Here is a 27017-nt window from a genome sequence, read left to right as displayed (position 1 = left end):
GACCAGAGGAGAAATCCTGCACTTAATTGTTCAGGGGACATGAAGTTCCAGAGCGCCTGCATTGAATAGCAGCTTTAATTAGACATAGTTTGAGGCCAGTATCTCTGTGGGGGTCAGATCTACTGCCACAAGAGGCATACACCCACACACTCACTCACACAGAATCACGTAGTGTACCTGTTTTTAAATGTGCAGCGCCAGCCTAGGGATTCAACTAAGAAGTTTCTGATGTATGCTTGCAATTTCTTGTGTAATTTCTATTGATTCGCAGGGGAGAAAGTGCCTTTAACAAGCTTCGTCTATGTGATAATCTCCTTGTAGCGACGAAAGCAGTGATTAGGAGGAGGGGCCCTGCTGCTTTCAGCAGTAATTGTATAGCAATCAATCATCGATCTCCAGGAGCTGCTCCACAAAACGCTCCTGTTTGGATGCTATTTTTGACCACAGCGACAACTAATAAGGTCTTTGCTTCAGCTGTGGAAAGAAAAACCAACAGCCCACACCAGAACAATATTTTTTAAGTGCACCTATTAAGGATTGTGTCTAGAATAATTCCTCATCTGACATGACTATGTGTGGCTGTATCATTGTCATTGTCAGATGCTACTTTGTCTCCAGTGAGAGTTCAGTTTGTGGTTAAACAGCTGTAATGTCCTTTGATTACCACACGATGCTGACAATCTCATATGTCCCTTGGAGGCTCCATATTTTGACCCAATTGCTGTACCCCGTGGAATCACTGGTTTAGAGATGCTGCTCTTCTTATCCACCGCATGGCTTCACGTGGAGGAGAGTCTGTTCGTGCTCCAGCACCCTCCTGTTAAAACCTAATCTTTGCGGGCAGAACATTGTAGTGCATGTCTTTCATGGGAAGGAGATTGTTTGTTTAAAATCCAAAAATCAATATTGTAGCGGCAAGAGAAATTTTAGGGAGGAAGTTGTGCATTTGTGTGTGTGGGGGGGGGGGGGGGGGGGGGGGGCAGATACATCAAAGCATCATCAAAGCTGAGGCGGTTTCCCTGCTCTGCCTCTGATTGTGGAGATTATAAAGGAAGATGGAAAATTACAGAAGATTGTCTGAAGTGATTGGCTGATCTTCTCGAAGGATGACCTCAAGTGCTATCTGAGCTGATTCGGAGAGGAGGACAAATGCATCTGGTGTCCTACATTGGTCTGATTAGATTAATAAATCAATCCCATCCCGACCCGCCCATCAGGTTTTGCCCGGGCTATTTTTATGAAATGGGTTACAGAGGGTCATCAAAGTATTTCTTATCGTTAACGAACAGAAGTTTGTCATGTGCTGGTGCAACAACAGACACTACACTGGTCAATAGTTGTGATGGAAGATGGTGTTTCGTTGTGAAAAAAGCAGTCGTTTTCTGAGAATGATGCGAAAAAAACTTTTTTCTTTGGAGAAGCAAAATGTACAGCTCTTCCAAATCCAACCTCTATTAGATAAGAACTAATCTGCATATTCCAATTTAGTGCACAGTGTTACACATCAGCTGCCTCCTGGTGTGTGACAAGAACAAGCCCGGACCGTAACCTATTTCTTCTATTTAGCTGTCATTGACAAAGCCGAGCACAATTAGAAAAGTGTTTCTGTGGGGTTGGGAGTGTTTGAATCATTGTTAAAATAAGGGTTTCTATACACTCCCTTGTGCCTGATCATACAAACATGGTATATTGTGTAATAGTCTCTGTGGCTCTGAACCTGAACTTAATCCACATAGAAATGGGATCTTGTGATTTTGAAACACATAAAAATAGCTCGGTTTGAAAAGAAAAAAGAATTGTGCGTGACGATAATCCATTTCGGTAACCATGTCTGTTACAAACATTTTACTGTAGTATCACTCAAAGGAACCTGAAAAAAATGTTTTCTGAATCAACTTCTTTCCATGAGGGATTATACGTGAGCACTCAATTTTCAGTAATCTGCACCAATCTGGATTTAGCAACATTTGAATCTGAATTGGTGGATTGTTTGGTCACTGTCATCACGTACACACATGAAGCATCAATTAGCAAATTACCTATGATTTTTAAGTTTAAGTTTAGGTCTTTATAAATAAGACCTATAGATGTTAGTTTTAAACTTTGTTGCATATTCAGTCATGAATATTTATAGAGAAATATTTTGATGTGAAGTTTTCAGGGGCTTTAAAACTCAAGAACACTAGACTGTAATGCAGACATGTTGTGACTCAACACCCACTGTATCCTGAAATGAATTGCTTTGTCTAAATGTGCATGCAGGACAGATACTTTGCAAAGAGTTGTGGAGGAAACTTTTGTTTCAATGAGTATATCTGTGAAAAACAGCAATTAAAAAAATTCGAGCTGGTGATGTTGGCCAGTCCAAACTAATAGCCTTGTTTTTGCTCCGCACATATGTGAGTAGCCTTTTCCTCCTAATGAGAGCCAGAATGCATGGTGGATGACCTGTGTCCCCCTGCACTCATTATAAAAGTCCTGCAAAAGCTGCAGCTAACATTCACCTGGCAATTATGACGGCCTGGTGACTGATGGGGAAATCTTTTCCTGTCTGTCTCCCTCAAAGGGGGCTGAGCCACAGAGCCTAGCAGACAACACTTGGAGGCACATCAACGTTGCACTGCGCTGCCATGCAATCGGTCATTTGGAAACGGTTATGTCAGGCCTTAGTGCTGTTTTTAGAAGCTACCATTTGTACAGTAGGGCACTCTGAGCTCAGACTGAACGTGGAATATCATGCGGTAAACCACAGGGAGTTGCTGGATAATAGGAGAGGTAGATTTCACTTGGAACCAGACTGACTTTACAGCATATTGATTCCTGTGAGCTGAAAAACTGGATCCTACAATGGTTAAAGATGAAAGGAAACAAGCTGCTGTAGAAATATACAGTATATCTTGACATATAAAAGATCAACGGATGTTGCATGACATGACAACAGAGTGTAAAAAAGAGCTTTGCTTCATATTCACATGGAGTTTTGTGTGGTGCAAGTAACCGTATCTAGCGGATGACTTATGAGCTTGATTCAGAAGTAAGGAGGTTTAATTGAAAGAGTTTTTCATACATTTATCTACTGAGATTTACTCTTTCTCAAGTGAAAATGACCAAAATTTATCCCCAAACTGCTTCGCTGCTGTCTCCTTGTCTCTAGCTAAAACTGTCTGCCATAAAATAGATAAATAAATAAAATTGACACGTAAATTTCAAAGCTGCAGTGATCAGTGACTCTTTAATTAAAAGGTAATTGTGCTTTTAACAGGGAGAAATTTTGCCAAAACATGCTGATTTAGTGCAACACACAACAGCACGATATCAAGGGGAAAAGGAAAGAGAAAGGTAGACGGGCTGAGGGTGCTAAAATGTGTGTGAGAGAGGTGGTGGTATGTTGTTCGTCCTGCCTCATGTGTGTTTGAGAGACAGCGTGTAAGCCTGGGTAACTATGGTGTGGGTGTATTCCTCTGTGGCCATGATCTTGGTAATGCGATGAGTGAATTATGAGCAGTGCATCCAGGTTGGTTGCAGCACTTTGTCCCCCCTGAGATCTAATACAGTTTGCTGTGAGTGTCAGCAGCTTTCCCGCAGAACGTGTCACTCTGCTGTGATCTCTTGTGTTCACTGGATAAAGTGGGTGCAGTCACCCATGGGATGGAGGAGGGGTCACGGGTGACCCAGAAGAACAACCGGTAAACAAGGCGCATTTGTAAATGTCCACTACAGATGCAGGACATGTTTTTCATTACATTACCATGAACTGCATATACAGTATATTGGAGAGGAAGTTAGGTGAACAATGGAAATATTTGTACACCAGGATGCTTCGTGGCAGTGTCTAATATAGAGATAAAGCTGTGAAATACTGCTATTTTATTTTCCCCATTTTTATAATCATATAAACCAAATTTGGTAATGATATAAAGAGCCAGCATCCTGTTTATTCTCTTGGTGAAGGCTAAACGTGGCGTTTAGTGGGATTATTTGAAAGTCATCATGACATCTTGGCTGCAGTTTCACATATTTGATCACTCGAAAAAAAACAACTGTCAAATCAGGCGAACCCTCTTCCCTCCTCCTCCAAATGATCTGTCTTTGTAGTACCACTAGGCAACAGTGAGTGCATCACTGGAGCTGTTCAAGTGCGCAGGAGCCGCGCAGGGAAATCGACGGGAAAAAGGGATCTAAGCGGCCAAAAGAGCGTCTGGTGGATCTCTACCGCTGAACCATGAGAATCCAGTCGACATTTCTCTAAGAGAAGGGAATAGGTGCCCGAAAAGAGCCTGTTAATCAGCGTCGATGCGCGCAGCCAAAAATGACGACAGTGGGACAGTGATTTTCTTCCTCCGTCTCGTCATTTTTTTACACTCAGATGCTTGGATGCAACTCATCTCATATGTATACAGATTACAAAGGAAGGGCTGGAAACCGAATCATCTCCAACACAGACGCAAGTGCGCACAGAGACGTTTCATCCTGGAAACCGCTTCCAACGACTAATTACGCGGAGATATTGGTGTTTTTTCGGCCGTGGAAGGATTTTGAACTTTCGTATGAAAACTTACTCTGTGAGTACAGTTCTGAACAGGTCGATATAGCCCCAACCTTCAGGGGCGATGAGTAATCCACGACGCAGCAACTGAGAAACTGTAAAAGCCTGGACTGTGACTGGTGCGTTTGGATACCTTATCCCGTGGGTCGCTTATTTCTTTCATATGGCTTCCATCTTCGGGGTTTGTAATCTCCTCTTCCATTATTGACATTTCATGGCTGTAGAGTGTCGCAACAGTAGCGTGTGGCGAAAGAGGACGGCGCAAGACTAACTGGGGCGAAGACAGTACACTTTTATTGTCTTATTTTCAAAGAGGAGACATTGCGCACGGGCATCAACGACTGCAGCAACTACAACCCAGACTTTTTTTTTATTTCACTGAATCCTTTGTTATTTCTTTCGCTGCTGTCATCGTAGTATGTCTGCACTTCGAAAGAAATTTGGGGACGATTATCAGGTAGTGACCACCTCATCCAGCGGGTCTGGATTCAACCAGCCTCCCCCAGAGAAAAAGAGGAAGAGGCAGCGGTTCGTGGACAAGAACGGGCGATGTAACGTCCAGCATGGGAACCTGGGTGGTGAAACCAGTAGATATCTCTCAGACTTATTCACAACACTAGTAGATTTGAAATGGCGCTGGAATCTATTTATTTTCATCCTCACCTACACAGTCGCTTGGCTCTTCATGGCCTCTATGTGGTGGTGCATCGCATACATCAGAGGAGACCTCAACAGAGCCCACAATGACAAGTACACTCCATGTGTGGCCAATGTCTATAACTTTCCCTCAGCCTTTCTCTTCTTCATAGAGACCGAGGCCACTATAGGATATGGTTACAGATACATCACAGACAAATGCCCCGAGGGGATCATTCTCTTTCTTTTCCAGTCGATCCTCGGATCAATTGTCGATGCCTTCTTGATCGGCTGCATGTTCATCAAGATGTCTCAGCCCAAGAAAAGGGCCGAGACGTTAATGTTCAGTGAACACGCGGTGATTTCTATGCGAGATGGAAAACTAACTCTCATGTTCAGGGTCGGCAACCTGCGTAACAGCCATATGGTCTCTGCACAGATCCGCTGCAAATTGCTGAAAGTAAGTGATGCTACTTTTAGTCGGGATGCATTGACTGTTTTAGTTCTATTCCCTTTGTGTATCATGGCTCAGTCCAAGTGCATTTTCTTAGGTAACTGATGCTGAAAGGCCTACACACTGGCATTCAAGCCCACTCTTAACATTAAGCCATGACTACAATGTTGAAAAATAAATACAAATAGACCATAAATCACCAAGACATATTTTCCAAAACTGATGGGGGAAATCTGTCAAGTTTGTCAAGAGGCCTTCCTGTCCCTACATCAGAACTTGAGAAGAACACGTTCATATGCCAACTGTTTTAAAATGGTAATGTGTTACAACTTGTATAAATGTGCTGCTGTCCCTTATTAGGAGAACATCATCTATGGATTGCCCTGCCGTCCACCTCCTGGCTTCACAAAAGTCCTTAGTAAACGTATACAAACTTTGAAATGCTCTACAATATTTATGTAATATAGGACTAGAGTAATAATATAGGGAATTAAATGCAGGCTCCCAAAAAGTTTAAGGTAAGTATAAACTCAACGCCCACTGTAACCACATCCATCTAAATTATTAAAACAGTTCTATAAATTCTAATTCCATGTGCTGACACAGCAGGTGAAGGCAGACAAATCCAGAGAAAACAATCAATTTAAAGCAGTGGATTTGATTCAGTTGTGTCAAATATGACACATTTTAAGTCCCAGTGGTACATCAAACCACATTCTAATTTGGATATTCTTGACAATGTCAATTAAGAAAATTATAGCATTATTTTCTGATACGCTGATAAGCTCTGATTGCATATACATGTGAAAAGCTCCAACAAAGGCTCTGATGTGCTGTAGATACGTCTCTCTTACCCCTTCCTTCCCCCACTCAACATCTCTGTCTCTGTCTCATCCTGTACGCTTCCTTAGTCTCGCCAGACGCCCGAGGGCGAGTTTCTTCCGCTGGATCAGTTGGAGCTGGACGTGGGTTTCAGTACCGGGGCAGACCAGCTCTTCCTCGTCTCACCACTCACGATCTGCCATGTGATTGACACCAAAAGCCCCTTCTATGACCTCTCCCAGAGGTCCATGCAAACAGAGCAGTTTGAAATTGTGGTGATACTGGAAGGAATAGTAGAGACTACAGGTGAGTAAAAGCAAACATGCATTATATAGGCCTGCTGTTAAACATTCAGAGCTTGTTTTGCTGCATGTTGTGGCTGCAGGCTACATGTACAGTAGCTGAAGATGTTGTGTTGTCTTTACAATGTTTTTAAGTGCTGCAATATCGATTTCTCCAACAAATCTCATGGATAATTTTGACATCATAGGTGTTAATACATCCAAATGGACACACTATTGACCGTTTTATTGCATTTTATTGATTTTTGCTTCTGTGGCACACAGTAATAGCAGTGATGAACATTATACATCGTAGATGATCCATTTAATGTTGCAGGCATTGAGTGAACCAGTTTTTAATCCATGCATTAAAACACCTTCAGGGTTTTGGGGGAAGTTGAGCCAAGATTTAAGCCACATGAGAGCCGTGGAACTATTTCAAACTCCAGCAGGGTCAATGTTAGGCTATATACATTACATTACAGTCATTTAGCAGACCCTTTTATTCAAAGCGACTTACAATTCAGATTCTATCACATTTCTACACCGTGGGCACAGCTACGGGAGCAATTGTTTGGGGTTAAGTGTCTTGCTCAAGGACACATCGTCATGCGACTAGCGGAGCCTGTGATCGAACCGCCGACTCTCTGATTGAAGGACGATCCTGCTCTCCACTTAGCCACAGTCGCCCACTGTATATACATTTTCTTTTTCTCATCTGGAACAAATTCCATTCCTTTGTGGCCGTGCAGCACTTACCTCGTGGCTGCTTTTCTCTGAGGGGATAATAATTTGCTTTCTCAGGTCCCTTTGGAATTAGGGAATTCCATTTCCACAAGATGAGTAATGCCCCGAGTAAAATTCTCCACTGTGGTCATTTTGAATTCAACCGTTTATTTGACACGGCTGAATATAGTGTGGGGAGAGCTCCTTTAGGATTATGGAGTGAACAGAGGAGCAGATGTAATATGTTGGTTCAGAGAAAACAGCATGTGGAGATGTGACAGGGAGACCGACGCAGCAGATCGCAATTAGCAAAGATCATTCAGTTCCTAATAGATAGTTTCAATCATTTAATGCAGTTTCATTTAATTAATTCTGCAGTTCAGATGTAACTTAAGTAAAGATTCTTCAGTCTATGACTGAAGCATTTATGTCAATTTGATGAGATTTGACATATTCTCCAGCATGGTGCATATAGATGTTAGTGTACTACAATGTGGAGTATGAGTACAGTTTGGGTTTAGTGTTGGATATGTCCAACATAAATTGGTCTGCTCCCTGTTTAAACACCTGATGTTTCTTTATTTGTTTCTTCTTTCTCTCAGTTGATTATCTATTAAGCATGTAGTAATTGTAAAATTGCTGTTGTGTACAGGTTGCTTTGGTTTCTAGGGTATGGAATTATTCATTGTGGCAATGTGACTGAATTATTATTGATTTAATAGCGGGTATTTTTAGTATGACACTGACTGTCACAGAAGCACGTGTCCTCGTATCCATTATTATAGTCACAATCTCAGTTTCGATTGAACTGGGTGGTTCGGGAATGTTATGCTCACGTTTTTTACGTCACAGAGATTTCTGCATGGAGGAGCAGTTTGTGGTTATGTGAAGTCAGTGGAAAAGGCTGATGTGAAAACAATCTATGGTTAAAAATTGATGTACAGTGAAAGTCTAAATCCTCAGATGCTTTCATTCCTGGCCAATGTAACTCTGTTTCCATGGCAACCTCTCCTTGAGTATTCAGGATTGCAGCACTGCACCTAAACTTAGTTTTTTTTATTTTTTATTCCTATGCTATAGGAATCATAACACAATTTCAGTAATAAAACAGGCAAACATGCAATGCTGAACATTAAATTAAATTGCTTTGTTGACAACACGGCGTGGTATTACGGAGGATCTCTTCTGAAATATGAAAAGCACGCGGAGGCGTTACTGTGCCAAGAAGTGCTTGCCAGAACAGGTGTTACAGCAGAGACAGAATAAGATGAAATATTTATGAGGCTTGGTGTTTACTAGTGAAGAACCTGCCCAACTCCCCAGATCTAGGTTGTTGTTGTTGTTGTTTTTGTTATGTGTGCAAAACCGTTGTCTGGAACACAAGTTGAAGTTTTCCACCACAGATTAAAGCTACACAATCATTGTCTCTGTGTCCTTCCTACTAGATAATAACAAACAACAGTGTACCCTTTTTGACACAGTAACCTTTTGTTCTGCATTTATTATATCTAATATTTTGGATTGACTGAAGTTTTCTTTATGCACAAGAAAAGAGAAAAATGTGTGTATCTTGGATCAGCGCACGTATAGAATGGTTCCATTTTGCTGTGGCCTCTAGATTATATAAAAAGACATGAGATAGGAGCCCGATGTGTTTTTGATCACCACCTAAGTAAGACACACCATCCAAATGAGACATGTATGTCTGGTAGCAGCAGATTTTCTTCTGGACTAATGACAGTTGTGGCTTTGTGGTATCGCGTCTGGTTTTCTTACGGAAGATGTTGTGCTGCTGTGGATGAATTGGCTTTACATCACGTTGCAATTAATGTACTGTACTGGTCTGTACTCTACATGCCATCTGAATGCTTGTCCTGCAAAAAAGACGATAGCTGTAAGAAAGAAAAGCACAAACAAGAAGTCTGTAGTAACACGTTTTGATTGAGTTAACAGCAATAACAGGGATAATGTCTGACACAATAACAATCAATAAAAGCAACACAAACCACATCACTCCCCAACAAGTATAGAGTTACAGTGTCATTGGCTACAGAGCAAATATGCATGTAAGGCTCTGTGTGTGAGCGCGTCATCCCCTTGCTTTGTTAATGTGAATCTCAGCACAATGACACCAAGCTCAGGTACTCCTGCATTATTTGTGCATTGCAGGCATTGATTTTTGTTTGGATAACAAAAGAGGAATTGAACACGGCCAGAGCGAATAACAAGTAATGACTGCAGCCCGGTAAAAAATGATGATCAATACAATTAATAAAATAAACTTTAACATTTTGTGACAAAAATAAATACCTAGATTTTATGGTTGGACAATACGTTGCTACATTCTCACAGAGTCCGCAGTGCAGTAACTTCTGCTCACTTGTAGTATGGTGGAGTAGTAACATTACATAAATGTAGCACTCATACCATAGAAAAACACGTTCAAATAAAAAATGTTTCGCAAAAGTCAGGGTGATGAGTAATACAGGTAATTCAAAACACTGTTGTAACTCTGTAAGAAGTGGTCACGGGCTTTTTTTTCTTGTCATGAAAAGGAAAGAAAAGAGAAGCAAAAGAAAAGCACAGGTGTTACATCTGTGTCGATTTGGAATGTTTGCAAATCTACTAAAATTGATGGCGAATTGTAAAATGTTATCGGAGTTAAGAAAGCTCAAAAAATTGGTTTGAGGTGAAGCTAACACCTGCAGTTGATTGCCAGCGGACTAGTCAGGCCCACAGACCCTGCTGTGTGGTTCTATTGCGGAGGAGCAGAGCACAGTGGGGCTTATCAGAGACTACCATAATCAAAATAAATATTAATATTATCAATAATATCAATTTTCTTAAAACTGACAATATTCAAAATCTACAAAGTTTATTTCTCGCCTCAACAATGATCAGAAGTGAGTTTATTCATGAAATAATATATGGAAATTGTAAATAATAAAGAAATAGCCTAACGAACTATTGGAACAAAACGTGATCTCCCGTGGCCTGTCTAGTTCTTTGAAGGGTTGGTTAGCATCATAGTTAACGTTAATGTTTAGTAGCCTGTAGCCAATCAAAGGCAGAGTAGGGGAGGGGAGGCTCTTCCCACACCGGATACTGGGTATGCTCTCCCGTGCATGTGCAGAATGGATTGGGCAGCTGGGAAGAATCGGGCACTGAAATGACTAATGACATTAACCATGACTCAGTTCTATTCTAGCGTCTCAGGAAGCTGTGACAGCTAAGTTCCCATCTGACACTGCGTTACAACTAGCATACTTGTTCCTTTTATTTATAGTACATACTGCAACTGCCCTTACATAGCATGCAGGCATTATGCATTCAGTTGGGATACACTACTTCCTCATAACGTTGCACTTGAACTTTGACCCTCTTGCTCATATATCCGCTGCGCTGAGGATTGTGGGTTGGAATACCCAGAAAAGTATGCCGGCTTGAATACTGCAAAAAGCGATTTTTGTCATACTGAAGTTGAAATATTTTGTGTTAGGAGATACTAAATATGTTTCTGGCATACTAAATAGTATGGTAGTATGGGTATTGGAACTCATAGCAAATTAATTTTTCAGGAAATTTCCAGGAAATCTGCAAAAGAAAATTAATTTGTGTTTTCATCCATCACTGTTGTGCAAATATTAGGAGTCAGTGCATTAAGAGAATCAGCTAGTGGCGTTCATTCTCCAGCCTGTTGCTAACAGACCATTGCAGAAGAAGAGGGTGACGTAATAAATAGAACGCCAGTCAAACCTCAAACGGTGGTTTACAATGTAGAAAACATGATGGAAATATGGTATTTATGTTTGTTCCACATACTCATATGTCCCCTCAGTTAATCCGAAGCTTCAGTGAACATTTACGTTTCATGCTTCATGTACTGTACGTCGTCATTTATTCACACTAAGTCTGTTTCCATTATACTTTCTAGCTATTCTTTTTGTTTATCGATACTCCAACTTGTCCCCGTCAGCCAAGAGTAAAAATATTTTTGCAATATTTTGAATTTTTTGTTGATGGAGGGTTCCACTTTTTGTTTTTAAAAATGTGCATAAAAACAGGTGGAATGAAGTGCAGTTAATGTCACAGTGAGCCAACATGCACAATACCAGGAGCAGCTAAAAGGAATCCAGTTATCATTAATTTAATTGTTTCTACCTAACGGGCCTCTTCTAAATATATCAAGTTTATCATGAACACATTTTGATATAGTAACATATTGATAGATTTGCAGGGTCTTTTTCCATGCACCACTACAGAGCTTCACCTGACTTTGACTCACCAGCTGATTCTGAACTACTACCAACTTAAAATACATCAGAAGTTTAGATAAGTGTCCCATTAACACCATGTAATGCTGTTCAACACTGCAAAGGCTTAAAAACCAAGCCAGAGGCAATCTGTTCATTAGTGGAGCTGATTCTTGGGAACCCAAAATAAACTGTAGCTGCTAGCAACAGACGTTTAGGTTCCTCCATCCATGAAACTAATCAGTGTAATGATTTTCAGTGTCGGATTTGTACATGATGCAGTTACACCACGACACTCCTATCTGAATGCTGCAGATCCCGTATGCTGAAGATCTAATCTAATGTGTATTATATGATTTAAGACCAGGCAGTTTTCAGCTTAAATAAATAATAACCAACAAGCATAAACAAGCTGATGATTTATTTTGCGAGGAACTCGCTCACTCATTCAACAGAAAGAGGTTTGTCGGCACATCAGTCTATCCCGGAAATTTTGTATAGTGTTTGGGGTCTCACATCGTCGCAGATCTTCACCAGCTCTGCAAAGTGTTTTTAAATTTACTCATCAGCTACGAAAAGCAATAATTCATGAGGATAAACTCTATCATCAACACAAACCTCTTTCCTTTTCAGAGAGATGTGACTGTCATGCAAATGTGTGCAGTGTGATCATTACACTTTCCGTGAAATGCATAAAACGCTGCAAATAAGTCATATTTAGACATGTTTTTTACAAGTTTTTTTAGGAAGTGAACTCCATGATAAAGTCTGCTGTCTTGTCGTTTATTTAAATGTTTGAATTAGTTTGCTCAGAGAATTTTCAGATGGACTTTATTTCACTCTTTTGGTGACACAGCACGTTTGTACCGCAGGCAAACACTCGCTGCTCACCGAACTAACTAATAATCCCCATGTTTTCTAAATGATTTTCCGCCTGAATGTGCGATGTACACGAAACACAGCGTCCCACTTCATCTCTTGATTTGGTTATGAGGCAAATGATGGAAAAAAGATCAAAAAGTCTCTTCTGTTCGATAAGGTCTCATGTTGATTTTGATTATTTTGAAAGATTTCTGTCAGCCCACTCTTTTTCATACTGCTACAAGGCAGTGTTATGGAATAAAAAATAGAATATCCGAGCTATCTGCTCATTTCAAAATGAGTGTGGGTGGCAGGGGGTTAGTTGCATATAGACTGGATCAACTGGTAATGTTTATTCATGTGTGCATAAATGCAGTATGTGACTGGAGAAAGCAGCTCTGAATAATGAATCGCCTACCTGTATATTTGAAATTGTGCCACTCTATCTTTTCAATGAAGTCTGTGTTTAGACCTGTGTAGTATTAAAGTCTTAGGGAAAAAAGCTGAAAATATCTAAGATCTAGAATAATATATGATCAAATATATTAATTATTTATTTAAAAAAGGCATTAAAGAGACTCTTGTCACTCAGTTTAGGTAAATAAAAAAGTAATTACCTGACCTAATAATAAAGTTGTTATATGATAATCATCACAGCTTCAATTAAGTAACTGTTGTGCAACAAATACACATAAAGTGTATATTTAAAAATTAAATTAAGAATAATAGTTGCTCCGTCCAGCCAGTCAGCATAATTCATTTGAAACGCCTATTGCCACTGATTAGCAGAGCAGTCTATGTCATGGCCCGATCTGTGTTTTATAATCAGTACCAGTAATTGAAATGAAAATGGAGAACTTTCTATTGTGCCGGAGGCCTAATAGTTTCAATCATATCAGTAAGAGGTCCTAGCCCCGGAGGTCTGGGGTCACCTGACGTCAGGAGCTCCAGAGCTTCAGTAAACAGCGGCGCAAGTGAACCCCGGATACGAGCCAAGACTGTGCCGTCCTCTGGAGAGACTGACCGTAATTCATTCTGAGTCATTACACCGTGAGTGTATCCTCCCTTCCTGGTGCGGCTGTCCCTTTTTGCGGCCATGAGGGTCAAAGAGTTAAAGAGGGTTCAGTGGGGAAGCTAAGGCTGCAGAGCAGGTGAGAGCAGGAGGTTCCAATTAAATCTAATGTGCTCAGGGTGAGAACTCAGGAGAGACGTGTCTGTCCCTGCTGAGCTCCGCCTGTGTGGCATTAAGCCCCACGTTGGATACCTTACAGCTCACTTGTTAAAATGTGTTTCATACGTTTGGTTCATTTGACTTAATCAACAGCACATTTTTCAGCTATCTTCCTTGAATATCTCAGCATGACAAATATGGATAATGTTAGCAGTGTCGCAAAGAGGTGTGAGTATACACAAGTGTGGACCTGAATACAATGATATACTAATACACTTTCCTGGTAATCTACCTAGTAAAGCACATTAATGTGTAAATTGCAAGACTTTTAATTGTAGTGGAGTATTTTTACATTATGGTACTTTTACTTGAGTAAAGAATCTCCCACCACTGGGTTTTTACACACAGTAAAGCAGCATGAATTTGAAATGACATTTGAAAAGCTATAGTACATTATATTGTTATGGAAAGGATATAAAATTATGAAGATCTATATAATCAAATGAAATATATATAATAGTCATAAAATGAATAGTATGTTCCATTTTATGAGTCGATATTATATTGTTTCTGTACTGGATTGTAGTAGACTGTATACTACATATACTGTATATTGGAGTTATATTTACAATTTAATTCAGTTCGTTGCAACAACAAGAAAAAATACACCCTCAAAATCACCACAGAGACGAGTCGACACGTAACAAAGTCTACAAATTAACTGACCTTTAGCTTCACAAAAGATCTGTTGCAAAACTGTTGGATATGATTACGTTATAAAAGTGTTCATGATATTTTGTCCACCCACTGTATACTGGCATCTGCTGAACAACTCATTACACTCATTACACAAGGGCAGCCCTGTTTGCTGGAGCTGGCATGCTGCTTTGAGTAAGGCTGAAATTAGCTTTACTAATTTTAGATAAACAAACAGGGGTATTCTAGGAACGCATCTGTGAGATTTACCTCTTATGTCTACTGTACATACAATAATTGCACTGGGGATGAACTCCAGATAATGAGCATCGCAGCGAACCGGCGATGACATCCTGGATTCATTATCCCTTTTAGATGAACTGTGCTGGCTTCCCAAGGGGGAGCAAGGTAATTGTGTCTTTAGGGATTTGTCAAGTCCCTGTTGGATGGCAATAAATCACCGGCAGAGGAGGTGTGGTGGCTGACCTGGGATGAGCTGTTGTGACCAAATCACCAGAAATGCATTCGCCAATAACGCCTCAGTCTTCATGTCACGCTGAGAAGAAATAATTGACTAGGTCCTGGTTGTCTTTATCTTAGAAGACGTGCGCCCCGTGCTGTTTTTGGTAATTACTATGGTAAAAACTGTAGACCTTGATATTAACCCCTGTCTAGATGGAGGATGGACACTTGGGGCCAAGTGTTACATGGCCATAATTGAGATACAATTGTAGCTCCACTTGCCTAAGAGGTCATAAGGAAGGTTGTGATGCACTTGCAGTGTTGGTCACCGGCAAGCATTGATTGGTTGGGCTGCGACCGTCTCTTAAGTGTGGGTGAATCAGTCCTGCGGCCTAAACACAGAGCCACATGAACAGGTTATTCTTAAGACCTGTCTTTTAGCAAGTCCCTCCAGGGACTCCTCTCTTTCTGTTTTTGTCACTCAGACATGCTCGAATTTACTAGAATAATCTGCTCTCACACTCAAGTGACAGACTTGATAAAACAAGAGGGATGCTTTCTTACCAGCGAGTTACTCCTCTTGAACACCACCTAAGTCTGAGATCTCTTAAGGCTTAAAAATTCCCTCTTTTGTGTCCCCGCTTTCAGCTGTAACTCCTCTTCATGACTTAAGTAGATTTAATACTCAAGATCAATATGAGATTAGAGCTCTCACTCACTCAGTCTGTTTTATGGAGAGAAAATGGTATTCTGATCATTTCTGCACTCAATACAAAATGAGGAGAAAGTCAGTCATAGCTCCATTTGGTTTGGATGCCATGGGATTTTTACTGTATGACAAATAGTGGTCGTTTGGCCTAAAGGAAATCCATCAAGTGCTTTTATGCTCAACTGGTTCCCTTTACAGCAGTATTGAGATTGCCTTCACTTGGTAATATGTGCTCTCCTGGCTGAGTTAACTGCCATATGTTCCTCTAGCCCGCCTGACATCCCACCTTGTGTGGAGATGGTTGGCAGCCCCTGCTCCGATTCCCTTCCCTTTCCAACAGCCTCCACACTCAAGCATCCAGCATCCAGGCTCTCCCCTCCCCCACAGCAGTGCACTTCCCCTGCCTTGTCCCTCCATCAGCTTCCTCCTTGCTCTCATTGCTCAGCCAGTGCTGTATGTGGAATAAACACCAGAGCTGCACCTTCACAAATGGATCACATTGGAATACAGTATTTAACAGAGGGAGGGGACTTATTTCCATCTTTGAAAAAGTCAAACTGTGAAAAAGAGGTCACTGAAGGCTTGTGGATTTCTCTACACTTTACCACTTGATGATGGTCACCATAGAAACAGATGATCAGACAGGACTTGTGGCCACAATAACAGTGTATGTAAATTAGATTATATTTTTTTACCCTATTATACGTAGGTATTGTATTATCATTTGTAACATTTCATTGAACAGAGTAACGAGTCAGTTGTAAAAAGCCAAACTACTAAGAACCGCGTTATTCAGACCTGTGAATTGAACGTTCCTCTCTCCAGGAAGCTTAAACGCACCACCCAGCATCCTTGTATTCTCCTTTCCTTCAGCTTTACAGTACCGCATTCAGCGCAGCAGCTTAATATGTTGTTACACAGATCCTGAAACAAGACAATGGGGAATTCTGCTTCCTGTTTTTGCAATGTGAAGAACAGGATAATTGTCTGGAATTAATTGCTGCTCCTCACAATCCAGCGATGCAGCAAAGGCATTTTGTGGACACCCTTGGCTGCAGCGCGTGCCCGACAGTGAGAGCAGGATGAATCTTGGACGGTGGTGTGTGCCGGTGCTCTGTATGTGCAGCATCCAGATTCACATGCTTGTTTTTGCTCAATTGTTTCTCATACACAACACTTGAGCTGATTCCACAGTGTGATAGACAGTCAGGGGACTTTGCTGACAGCACTGCAATGATGTGTGTGTGTGTGTGTGTGTGTGTGTGTGTGTGTATGTGTGACCATTTGGGTGATTGGTGAAAGAATAAGAGGCAGACAGAAAGACAGACAGACGGAGGTTATTCGTGATTATGTCACAAAATAAGGGGTTGCAAAGAACGCTTTGATGCCCACCTTCTTTTTTCAGTGATTCTCTTTTTAGGAGTTCATCTAGAGAAGTCATTTGACTAAACCTTCATTTTCACCGTCAATTTCGAGTATCACTTGCTTGGTGCCTTCAGTAGTTGAATCCTATAGCACCAATTTAAGAAAAAAAAAAGGAAAAGAACATCTAGCTTGCGACCCTGCCTAGATGGCGTGACAGAGCAGAAATAAATAGATCTCTGCTCTCAGGTCTGGCCTCTGACTTTTCTCTGTTCTCACTGTGTCAAGTACAGATCTGCAGCTGAGAATTTGATTGAGCCAGGCACCAAACGGATATTATCCTTCTACAACCTGGATGAGCTTCTTTTAGACGAGAGTCAGTGAATACCACTTAGGCTAGGTTTTTTTTTTTATAGCTCCTATCAAGAAACACTGGCAGGCTGCCTCAGAGTTTACAGTGCTTTTCCAACCCCCAAAGAACCCATTTTATCTCCGCTGTCACTCTGCTGACTGCACGGCTGCTTCGCTTTGTTGGACCTGAGACGCAAACAGCTCTGTGTTATCAAAGGAAAGTGCATTTATTTTGAGTCTCAAGCTGAGATGGCTTTTGGGCATCTTAAAATCTCAAAGTTTATTCTTGACACTTCCTGCCTCTTTGGCCTTTTTTTTTTCAGTCCATAATGGAATCAGATAGGAGTCTGTGAAATATTCCATAACACTGTACAGTGCAGATAGAGCACCTGCAATCTCCAGACAGACATCCCATCTCAGTGCTGTGTATAGTCATTCCCAAAGTCCACTTCATTCACTTAAAAACAACAACATTTGAGTTTGAGTTATGCCTGGAGATTTCATTTAAAAACATGATTGTTGCTGAGATGGCAGAAAAAAATCTCACACATGCAGATGCAGAACATTTTTCTTCTATGATTTTTTATATTTTATATTATTTTGTTATTTCCTCTCTGACGTTACCTTCAATGAGATGCATTTTTTTTTCTTCACATCTGTCTTGAATTCGTGGATTCAGCAGAGGATTATTCTAATGCCGCTCATGCTGTCACATGGTTATTGCATACAGTATGAAAGCAGGAAACTGCCTGGTGAACTTCAGCGATGAGGGACTTCTGATGGGATTTCACACTTAATTAAGATTTGCATTGGTCAGTCAGATCATCCTGTCCTTTATACTGAAGATAGAGTTTTATGAAAGAAATGGACAGAGAATTCATGGAGCAGCTCTTGATATGTCACATTATTAGCAGTTTTGCAATTTTCATTTTCAGTATTTATTATCTAATTGTGTTGCCGTTACATATCCTTTCTACTTTAATAATTGGTGTTTGATAATCGTTGATCTACGAGATGTTTTGTATGATCTTCTTTTTTTCTTTTTGTGCTTTATAAAAAAAATTGTAATTCTTACTTCCCTTTTAGGTTTTATTATTTTGCAGTAGATGTGGAAAAAAATACTAAATGATCTGGTGAGATGAGAAACACTAATCCGTCTGAAAGTTGGAAAAGCCCCAAATTGGAGAGACAGGATTTTTACTTAACAGCAACAATACGAGTTTAATCTCAACAGTGAAATGTAAAAATAAGAACTGCAGTATGTGACAGGTTGACCATTACAGATGTTTAAGCCATCCATTTATAAATGGTTTGAGCTTTGCTTGCAAGCTCTAATCACAACATTGACATATCTACTCCTTACAAAGTTGTTAGATTAAGTATTTGAGCAAACAGGTGGCTAATTCTACAGCAGGCTTAGAGAAACATTAGCATTCTATAGTTGTGATTCTGGCCACCTGGGAAAAAGGAAGTCCACTATTTACTTTCCTTTAACTCTGTTAAGGTCTAAAGGTCTCCAGCAACTCTTGAGGAGACAGAGAAATATATATGGCTCTTTAGCTGCTAAATGCTCCACTATGTTCCCTGGTCGCTAACCGTGTCTGTCAGCTGTTCGGTGCAGGTATATAGTGTACAGTACAGTGGGTTCCTCAGAGCTGTTTCACTCCTGCTGCTGCTGGAAATGACTGATGAGAGTGAATCAAAACAGTAAAGATACTGAAAAACTCTCAAATGCTCTGCAGAGACAGCCTTGGTCTGTGGTTTGATACAACAAGTGACCCTTTTCACATTACACATTTTTTATGAACTTTTAGTGTACAATTATTGATTAGTGCAGTTTGAAGTCATTTGTGAATGCAGCATTTTCACCTGAAAGTAACTATAATCATTTTGGTTTTTTTCTGGGACTTTTTCTACTACTTATGTTAATTGCTTATTGTGTAACACAGGGACTGATAACAGATAACAATTTCAACCGAGCCTTCAAACACCCTCACATATTGATAAAACTTCTAGCAGGAAAGACTGTGTCGTAATCTGTCTCTTACGGAATCATTATCTGCACAAGGATTTCTTTTAACACACAAATGTGTTTGTTTGACCCTGGAACATATGTGTGTATAGTAAACCACAACTAGAACATTACTGTTTACTCAAGGTGGTGCAGAATCCCTTACTGTGCATCACTTTATTGAGAAGGGCCACTCCATTGATTTGAAATGTATTGGTATTGGCTTATCACAGAGGGGAACAGATAAGCATTTACTGAGAAGTGTACTGTATCCACACACTTTCACATGTCTGTCCTAATGCGTTGAATGAGGAATTGCCTCTTCATCGATTCCAATGATGTTTTTCCCTCCTGGTTTCTTCAGCATTTCTCTTTCCCTGAATAGAGCTTGTGGAGTTTAACTGTATTTTGTTGTTGTTAATGAGTAGAAAAATGAATGAATCTGCATGTGTGTTGATTGGTTTTTGCTTGATTTTTGTGTTGAGCTGCAGCAAAAACTGTATCTTAACAATTATTTACAATTATCTCCCGATTTTCTTATTTTTGTAAAATATCATCAGAATATATTTTTTTATATCCCACAACAAACATCCAAGTTAACACCTTCAAATTGTTTTTTCTCCAACAAGCAACACCCAAAAATATAACTTACTGTACTATAAGAAAATAAAAGCAGTATATCCAGCTGAAACTGGCAATTGTTTTGCATTTTGGTTACAAAATCATAGATCATCTGATTGTCAAAATTATTGCTGATTCATTTTATCTTTGTGATTTTTGAGCTTTCAGATCAACTAAGCCAATACAGCCATTGGATTAAACTCAGATAATTGTTTTAAAAGGCAAAACAGCAAGACAAAAAAAGCATCTTGTTTTTCACATTTCATTATTACTTGATGTAAGTAATGATGTAATTTCAGGCCAGTATACTAATAATATAATTTGCTATTATACTGAATATAGCCAAGTGTGGAGTGTCCTGATGGTCGAGTGGTTAAAGACATTGTTACCAGCGTTCCTTGTACAATTTGGGAAAGGCAAAAACATTATAAAAGATCTAAAAATATATATAGCCAGGTGTACCTACAGAGTATAAAAAGTGTGTATAAAAAATAACTGAAGCTGTGTGTGCTTGTTTGCTTTTTACATTTTTGACATACCGTATGTTAACTGATGTTACCAACACCTCTAACTGTCTGTGAAAACACTGCACACCACACATCTAAGGTGCTTCCACCTCACTGGTGTAATGTCCTTCAGCTACATGTTGCCAGCAGCAAACAGCAGCAGAGATAGGATAGGACTGGTGTTTCTCCCCTGCCATGTGTGTTCATGACACAATGCTTTCATGATATCGAATGTGGTGCCATGACACAGATGTAAAACAATATGATAGATGACAAGGGAGAAAATCGTTTTGTGCTTCACTGATGAGAAGTCAGTAGATGATGTACCTCTTGTGTCGTAAAAGGTCACATTTCAGAGACAGTAAAAACATTTTGGTCTGACTCTGGAGACATAAGGATGATTTCACACTTCCATTTTGAGTTGAGTTTGGACGTCGTGATCTGAGAGAGAGACTTTTGTTTTGTGTTGCCACTGTTACTTTTGACCAAACTCTGCAGTGAAGAGGTTCATGGCTGTCGCATGCACACATTCCTACAGTTTTGTTTCCATAGAAACACTGAGTCCTGGGCAGGCGTGTGTTTTTGAGTTACATAAGCCTTTGCCAGCAATACGAAATACACACCGATATGGGTATTCTCATTTGACTGGATTCCTATTTTAGGAATTACATTCAGTAACTGGAGAAAATATATTCATCTGGTTTTAATGTTTTGTGATATTTTTAGCTGGTAGATTGTACTCTGTTTGATCTCAAGGTCTCTGTCGATCACGTTTCTCCACATAATGAGGACATTTCCATCGAGTTTCAAACTGTGTCATGGCTTGAGTGAAAGTGGAGGCACGCAGTTCACTGTTGTTGCCGTGTCTGTTATACTGCGTGCCATATGAATGTGGGTGTTAGCACAGCAGCTTATCTTTATCAACACAATTGTACATACTGTATGTGATGCAACCATGTCTATGATTATGCAACGGCTCAGGCATCAACCTTTGAATAATGTATGGGAAGTAAATGCATATTAACGACCATGATTAAGTCTAGTGTCATTGTTAATTTTTGAAGAAGGGTACAGTTGATTAGACCATCCACATCAGTGAGATTTCTTCCTCTTTTTTTGTTGGGTTGAGTGGCTCTGGAGTAGGGGGATTGAGCCCCAGGCCAGCAGGGTTCATGTCTTTCCAGAGACTGAGGTCTTTCAGTAACTCCTACACCATCTGCAGGAACAATAGAGCATTATTAATAGAAGTAAGATGCATCTATTTGGGTCTTGTGTATTACTGTAGCAACCTTTTGCCTCAGGCACAATTTCATTTCACTTATTCCAACCTTTTTCCTTGTCATGCACCATTTTTCCTTATCATGCACCACCAAAAGTATAGCTATTGACGTTCTATAGCCCTATGTTTACTGTATGCATGTCCAGTTAACATTGCAGCATCGACTGTACTATTCAATAAAGCAGGTATGGCTGACTTCTGGTGGTGGTTAAGTAGCTGTTTTAAAACCAAAACAGAGAGCAATTTACACCAGAATCACTAAATGTAACCTGTTGATGATCAAAGGTGACTATGTTTTGGCAGTAGGCAGTTTAAAAGGCTCACAATGCAATACGATTTCCATAACACTTAACTCTCAAAGCGCTTTGGCCCTAAAAGTTCTCATTAGCTTTGCCCGCTTTATTCACTGCAACACACTTCCCGTATGCCTAAAGGCTCCGGGACTGCAAAGCAATAGTGCAGAAGTAATACTGTGAATACCCAGAACACACTTGATGTTCAGTCTCTTGCACATCTGCGATTGTGTGCCGAGCTGTTATCAGTGAATTATTTTATGACCTTGGGAATAGGGTGGAATCACAGATGCCTCCAGTTTCGATGATGACATCCTCACAATCAGCAGCGGTGTCTGACTGTGAGCGAGCGCTTCATCCCAGTTTTGACCCAACTGTCGCTGCCAGAACAATATTAAGCTGGTAATTAAAACATTTGATAATAAGCTACTGCTGTCATTGATTTCCTAATGGATTTCAACAAGTCTCAACATGAGTGCCCCCAGCCATTCCTCTGTGCTAAAATAAGGGCTTTTGGGAGTGATATAACCAATTTAGTGTTTTGTTTAAGATGTGAACCTAATTATAGATTTTCTTTGCTCACTTTCAGTAAGAAAGTTGTGTTTTCATTAGAGTATTATATGCCAAGATGAATGGGGCTTTGCTGTGAGCAATGTAGCATGATATAATGCACAGGCAGCTCGCAGCTACTGAATAGTGGTGATTAGTAATCACTAATAAGCATCCAATAACTTTTTTTGTTGATCATTCATGATTTTGCTAATTGCATTAATTTGCTTCCAAAGACGTGGGATTTAATTCAGAGTCTCGTGTGAGGGAACATTTGCTTGGAGTGTATCAATCTCTTCTATCTCGTGCCGAATTTGCAAAGCCTACTTAACGGGTACACACACAAACCCAGAAAATGCTTAATAGGATATCTCGTTTTAATTTGTAGTCGGCAAATGAGAGAAATTAACGCTTTTACTAAATTGTCAGACTCACTTTGGCTTTTCTCCAACTGAACAATGTTATGTAACAGATACTTTATGTAGCTTTTTTATGTTTCGGATTTAATTGGGTTCCCTTTCTTGTGTCAGAAAGCTCAAAAGAAAGTTTAGTGTGAGCTCGACCTCCTGAAGCCTTTGCTGGCGCTCTTGCAGTTTGATTATCTTAATCCTTTATCTTCTGTGGTTACCAGCCAAGCTAAAGGTGTGGACTGAGCTGTTAAGTAGCATAAGAGGTGATGTGGAGAAGTGTTTTTCAGTAGAAGCTGTTTTGAACTGTAGCATCACTCTGTCGGTGGGTCGGTCAGTTAAAAATTTGATATCAACATATTTCTTTCTGTTTTGTTTACCCTGAGCTTCCACATTAGTGCATAAAAAGACAACCCTGAACACAAACACACACCTGGGCTTTGTGTATCAGCTGACACTATGCACCCATCCGACACTAGTGTTTAATTTATAAGCTGTTTGCCTAACTGTGTAGAAGAGACTGAGATCATTCTGTGAGATCATATGTAAGGCAACATCAGGCTTGACTTTAACAATGCTTTACTAACTTTGTAAAACAAAACGTAACAGATAAATACATAGATACAATTTTACTGAATTGTTATTTCTTACTAAAAGAATAAATCATATATTAGCAATTTGTTAAAGAAATCTTCAGACTTAACAGGAATTACATTTAATATAATGTATATAAAAATTGAATTGAATAGATCGGCCCCGTCATTCATGATATCCGATCCAGCTATTTGAGTCGGTATATCTTTAATCGCATTGACAGTTCCTTATGAACAGGAATTTCAGAATGAATTGGGTCTTTTATGAATGAATAAATAGCCGTTATTATAAAACACATACAACAAATAACCTTTCATTGTCTTTCAAGTTAGGCAGGAAATTACTAATAAAAAAAATCCATTAAGCTTTATTGAGGCAGCTGGCTCTGTAATACATTAACTTATTCATTGAGGCACTTTCGTTTGCAATATTGTTGGCTTTGTGATGTGAAATGGCAAGAATCCTGGTAAATAGCGTTTTGTTGAATCTTATGGAACGATGCCAATCATATAATTAAATCAGGCCTCTGTTGTTGACTAGAGTCATGAAACATTTCATCTTCAGTCTTTATTGGGTTGATCTGTGCCAAGAGTGACACGTCATTTGCCATCGTTTTTTGAGGCCTCAAAATGAACTTATAAACCGGACAATTCATCCACTCAATGGTCTTTTTTTAAATGTTTTTTTTTATCTTCCTTTTAACAGGGATGACCTGCCAAGCGAGGACGTCTTACACCGAGGACGAGGTTCTGTGGGGACACCGCTTCTTCCCGGTTATCTCCTTGGAGGAAGGCTTCTTCAAGGTGGACTACTCTCAGTTCCACGCTACATTCGAGGTGCCCACCCCTCCATACAGCGTGAAGGAGCAGGAAGAGGCTCTGCTCCTCTCCTCGCCCCTCATGGCTCCTTCCCTGTGCAACAGCGGGGAGAAGAACAGCTCTCTGGACTGTCTGGAGACCCTGGAGGACAATGACAGCACCACCAAGCTGCCCACCAAGCTCCAGAAGATCACAGGGCGGGAAGGCCTGCCCAAGAAGCTACTGAGGATGAGTTCCACCACCTCGGAGATGACTTACAGCTTTGGAGACCTGCCCATGAAGCTGCAGCGAATCAGCTCTGTTCCAGGCGTCTCTGACGATAAGCTGATGGGTAAGACCTCCAAGATCAACACGGAGACCATGAGTAAGTCTGTGGCGGACTTACCTCCCAAATTGCAGCGACTGGCTGGGGGAGGAGGGGGCAGGATGGACGGACACCTGCCGCCCAAACTCAGAAAGATGAATTCAGATCGCTTTACATAGAGCAGGCGACATATTTTAACTTATGCCATCCACCTTTGTTCCCCTACCTTGTACTATCCCTAATTTATTAATGGACAATATTCTTATATGAAAAGAAATGTAGAAAATGTGCACATAAACCTTATATGAAGTAGGGTGATGGAATAGAGCACATTTGTCCCTGGATGTAAGTGCACATGCTATGAAAGACCTCTGATATTTTTTTTAGGATGATGTACAATTAGCACAATCTGGCATGTAAGAAACAGCGCATGTAGAGCAGAATCTCAATACTTTTTGGCATGACATTTATTGATATATTATTTTACAAAAACAATTCCATCTGTGATTTTACAGACAGTGAACAATTCCACAAAGCCATATGATTTACAACGTGGAAAACCTGCATTACATGGTTCTAATTTGTGGTGACGGAAGGCACATGCATTTGTTTTGAGTTGATTGCTTTTGTTGTTTAATGTAAAATTGTGGCAATGTTACGTTGATTGCATGCTCCTCTTATTGACTTAGCTATACAAAGGTAATAGACACAGATGTTTAGCATTAATTATATTACCTTGTTTCCATTTTCATGTTTGTTCACAGCTGGATTTTTGGTATTTCATATATAGACTATTTTACCATGTGCGATTTTATGACTTTATGAGTTGATCAAATACAGAATATGTTGCTGGATGATGCATTTTGCATTTGAAAATGTATTATTGGCATCATATGACCTGTCTGAAGTGGGCACAATCCCACACAATTTTCACTTGCTTATTAAAGTAACACTTAAGTTGAAAGAGTCAATACTTTTACTTGATAAGCACAAAGCAATCATTATATAACACCCTGTGATATTAGACAGCATTTATGGGCATTTCTCTCATAAATCAACTGCTTAGGACAGTAGTTCTGTGTGCAATTTCTTTGTTTCATCATATAACAAAATCAACCTAAATATATAGTAGGGCTGTGTGGTCATTCATAAAAGACACTCAATTAGAATTTCAACTTAGGTGTTACTTGTTAGATTAAGAGGTGGGCCCTGTGAGGAAATCATAACCTTTGTATTAAGGGCCCATAATCTGCCTTCTTTGTGATGAAAGCAATAATATTATAATGACTATAATCTTTATATAGCCACAGGGTCTACCACAGCCCCATATTCATTCTGTTTACTGAATCCATGCCATATAATCTGGTTTTCTCTAAATGCATCATATACATTGTATGATACCCAATCTCTTCAGGAATAAAGATCTAACCTAACTGTTAAGCATCGTGCTACTTTGACTAGATCTAATGCATGCTTTACCCGTTCAAACAAATACAATGTCTTACTTATTACAGGGGGCGGTCAAAATGATGGAAGACCAACAACATGCTTACCTCACTGTAAAGATCCGGCATTGGCAGTGCGAGTGAATCTACCTGATATATAAATCTGATACTGGCCAAAACCTACGCATATTCAAATCACTGTGCGCAAAACTATTTTGACTTAAAGCTTAACCTAGAATACAGACTTTACATCAGCTAGCTTGGCTCTGTCCAAGGGTGAAAAAAGTCCATCTACCATTCACTCTAAAGCCCACTTTTTGACATGTTATATCTTGTTTGTTTAAGATGTCAATTCATTTATTTAAATCTGTACAAAAACTAAAGTTTTAAAACAACACATAACCCCTTGTGAAATGGCAAATTGTTTATTATTGTTTAACATGTTAATCAGTGAGCTTTAGAGATGAGAGAGGCAGATTTTGTAACCTTTGGGCGGAGTCAAACTAGCTGTTTCCCCCTGTGTTTAGTGGTAATGCTAAGCTAACCGGCTGCTGGCTGTAGCTTCAATTTTATTGTACAGATGTGAGAGTGGTATCAATCTCCTTCTAATTTCAAAATGTTTTCAATTCTTTCTTGGAAAGCAACAAGGCATCGATCCACACCATCATTTCAATAGCATTTGTTATTTTGTTAGGAAATGATTTCTTTGTAAATGTCTCCGAGGACATGTGCATATATTATATGCATTTAGTAAGATGAGACAAAAAGCCCCAGTAAAAATGATATACTTGGATACTTGGACTTTCTATGCCGACTGATACTGAACATGTGTTCTAGTAGATAACTGGACCAAAACCCTA

The 27017-nt window shown here is 39.9% G+C and overlaps 1 protein-coding gene across 1 annotated transcript; it reads left to right on the top strand.

The window, feature by feature from the left end:
- The first annotated feature begins 4773 nt into the window (after window positions 1-4773).
- Window positions 4774-24891, top strand: kcnj3a (potassium inwardly rectifying channel subfamily J member 3a). Its single transcript, XM_076103930.1, has 3 exons — window positions 4774-5642; window positions 6548-6764; window positions 24296-24891. Exons 1-3 carry the CDS (start codon window positions 4965-4967, stop codon window positions 24889-24891), a joined length of 1491 nt encoding a protein of 496 aa, XP_075960045.1. The 5' UTR covers window positions 4774-4964.
- The last annotated feature ends 2126 nt before the right edge of the window (window positions 24892-27017 follow it).

This window comes from Anarhichas minor, unplaced genomic scaffold, assembly GCF_050575085.1.
Source record: "Anarhichas minor isolate MPS153535 unplaced genomic scaffold, ASM5057508v1 ptg000004l, whole genome shotgun sequence".
Lineage (NCBI taxonomy): Eukaryota > Metazoa > Chordata > Actinopteri > Perciformes > Anarhichadidae > Anarhichas > Anarhichas minor.
The sequence above is the reverse complement of the archived record's forward strand: the minus strand, read 5'-3'. Positions and strand labels throughout refer to the sequence as shown.